Source organism: Bison bison, unplaced genomic scaffold, assembly GCF_000754665.1.
Source record: "Bison bison bison isolate TAMUID 2011002044 unplaced genomic scaffold, Bison_UMD1.0 scf7180017864041, whole genome shotgun sequence".
In the NCBI taxonomy this organism is placed as follows: Eukaryota; Metazoa; Chordata; class Mammalia; order Artiodactyla; family Bovidae; genus Bison; species Bison bison.
In genome coordinates, this window is record NW_011494613.1 from 1,636,157 (window position 1) to 1,638,367 (window position 2,211).

Below are 2,211 nucleotides of genomic sequence, written 5' to 3' on the forward strand. Positions count from 1 at the left end.
GATCCACACAGTCAAAGACTTTGGCATAGTCAATAAAGCAGAAACAGATGTTTTTCTGGAACTCTCTTGCTTTTTCCATGATCCAGCGGATGTTGGCAATTTGATTTCTGGTTCCTTTGCCTTTTCTAAATCCAGCTTGAACATGTGGAAGTTCACAGTTCACATACTGTTGAAGCCTGGCTTGGATGATTTTGAGCATTACTTTGCTAGTGTGTGAGGTGAGTGCAATTGTGTGGTAGTTTGAGCATTCTTTGGCATTGTCTTTCTATGGGATTGGAATGAAAACCGACCTATTCCAGTCCTGTGGCCACTGCTGAGTCTTCCAAATTTGCTGGCATATTGAGTGTAGCACTTTTAGAGCATCATCTTTCAGGATGTGAAATAGCTCAAATGGAATTCCATCACCTCCACTAGCTTTGTTTGTAGTGATGCTTCCTAAGGCCCACTTGACTTCACATTCCTATGGCTCATATCACTTCACAGGATATCTGGCTCTAGATGAGTGATCACACCATTGTGATTATCTGGGTCATGAAGATCTTTTCTGTACAGTTCTTCTGTGTATTCTTGCCACCTCTTCTTAATATCTTCTGCTTCTGTTAGGTCCATACCATTTCTGTCCTTTATTGAGCCTATCTTTGTATGAAATATTCCCTTGGTATCTCTAATTTTCTTGAAGAGATCTCTAGTCTTTCCCATTCTACTGCTTTCCTCTATTTCTTTGCACTGATCACTGAGGAAGGCTTTCTTATCTCTCCTTGATATTCTCTGGAACCCTGCATTTAAATAGGTATATCTTTCCTTTCCTCCTTTGCCTTCACTTCTCTTCTTTTCATAGCTGTTTGTAAGGCTTCCTCAGACAACCATTTTGTCTTCTTGCATTTCTTTTTCTTGGGGATGGTCTTGATCCCTGCCTCCTATAAAATGTCACAAACCTCTGTCCATAGTTCTTTGGGCACTCTATCAAATCTAATCCCTTGAATCTATTTGTCACTTCCATTGTATAGTCATAAGGGATTAGATTTAGGTCATTCCTGAATGGTCTACTGGTTTTCCCTACTTTCTTCAATTTAAGTCTGAATTGGGCAATAAGGAGTTCATGATCTGAGTCACAGTCAGCTCCTGGTCTTATTTTTGCTGACACTATAAAGAGTCTACTATAAAAATCTCTCTCTCCAGCTCCCTTTCTAAGAGGTTCATAATCCCTCTAATGATTTTATTTCAGGAAGAGCATACTAACATATATTTTCAGAATTAAAAATCTGTTACTCCTCCTTTAGGAAAATAAGCAAGTATCTAGTATGACAGCATAACTGGAAGGAGTTGAAAATGAACTACCCACAGGATAGTAAGAAGGGTGATATAAAAGAAGATTACACATACCTGAATTACTATATATTTTAAAAGTGCTTCAAGAAAATAGCTTGTAAGATCTTCTTGTCCTTTATCTCCTGATTGTGGGGGGACAAGTGGAGTGATTTCCTCTATAGTGACTTGAGCTATCCAAAGACAAAAGTTTGGTATAACCACAAATTTAAGAATATTTAACTATTTATAGTTAGTATAAAATTTAACTACAAAACGGATAAGCAAAGAATAAGCAAAGCTTGAGAATATTCTAATGACTGAAACTTGATATAAACCTAAGGTCATATTGACAGCCCATCACAACCACCATCAACTTTAATAATCCACTGTTTCATGAAGCCCTGATCAAGGAAATGTGACACAGGGATGGACAGATATTCAGGGATTAAGAGTGAATAACGTTGGCCTGAAAAAGAACTGCTCATATTTTCAAATTCAGATTAAAAGTGTACATGACAAAATTCCATAAATATTATAAAAACATATAATACTATGCTTATTCATCAATTAAAGGACAATCTGATTACCCTAGGTAATGTCCACACTTCTTAAGGTAGCATCTTTATTCAAAGGATGATATACTATTAATATTTCCCTTCCAGAAAGAAAGAGAACTTACCTAAGGATACAAGCTGATACATGACAATTCAAAATTAAATGTAAAAATGGCCTATATTAAACAATAACAGGGGTCTTACAGGCCCTAGTGAGAAAGCCTCTCGCACAGCTAATTCCTAGAGAGAGAAAACTACAGGCCTGAAAGTTTGCCTTTCAAATACAAACTAAATATCCAGAGCCCATATCTCTACCACTTCCTCTGTTGGGCTCTTATACTCAGGGCTG

The 2,211-nt window shown here is 37.1% G+C and overlaps 1 protein-coding gene across 8 annotated transcripts in view; it reads right to left on the reverse strand.

The window, feature by feature from the left end:
• The window catches only part of RALGAPA1 (Ral GTPase activating protein, alpha subunit 1 (catalytic)), a 211,085-nt gene that overhangs the window by 155,341 nt on the left and 53,533 nt on the right, over positions 1 to 2,211 (reverse strand). For all 8 annotated transcript variants that reach the window (XM_010835311.1, XM_010835310.1, XM_010835304.1 and 5 more), the window contains exon 7: positions 1,384 to 1,499. In XM_010835311.1, coding sequence (XP_010833613.1) covers positions 1,384 to 1,499 — 116 coding nt within the window. The remainder of the gene's footprint in view (positions 1 to 1,383; positions 1,500 to 2,211) is intronic.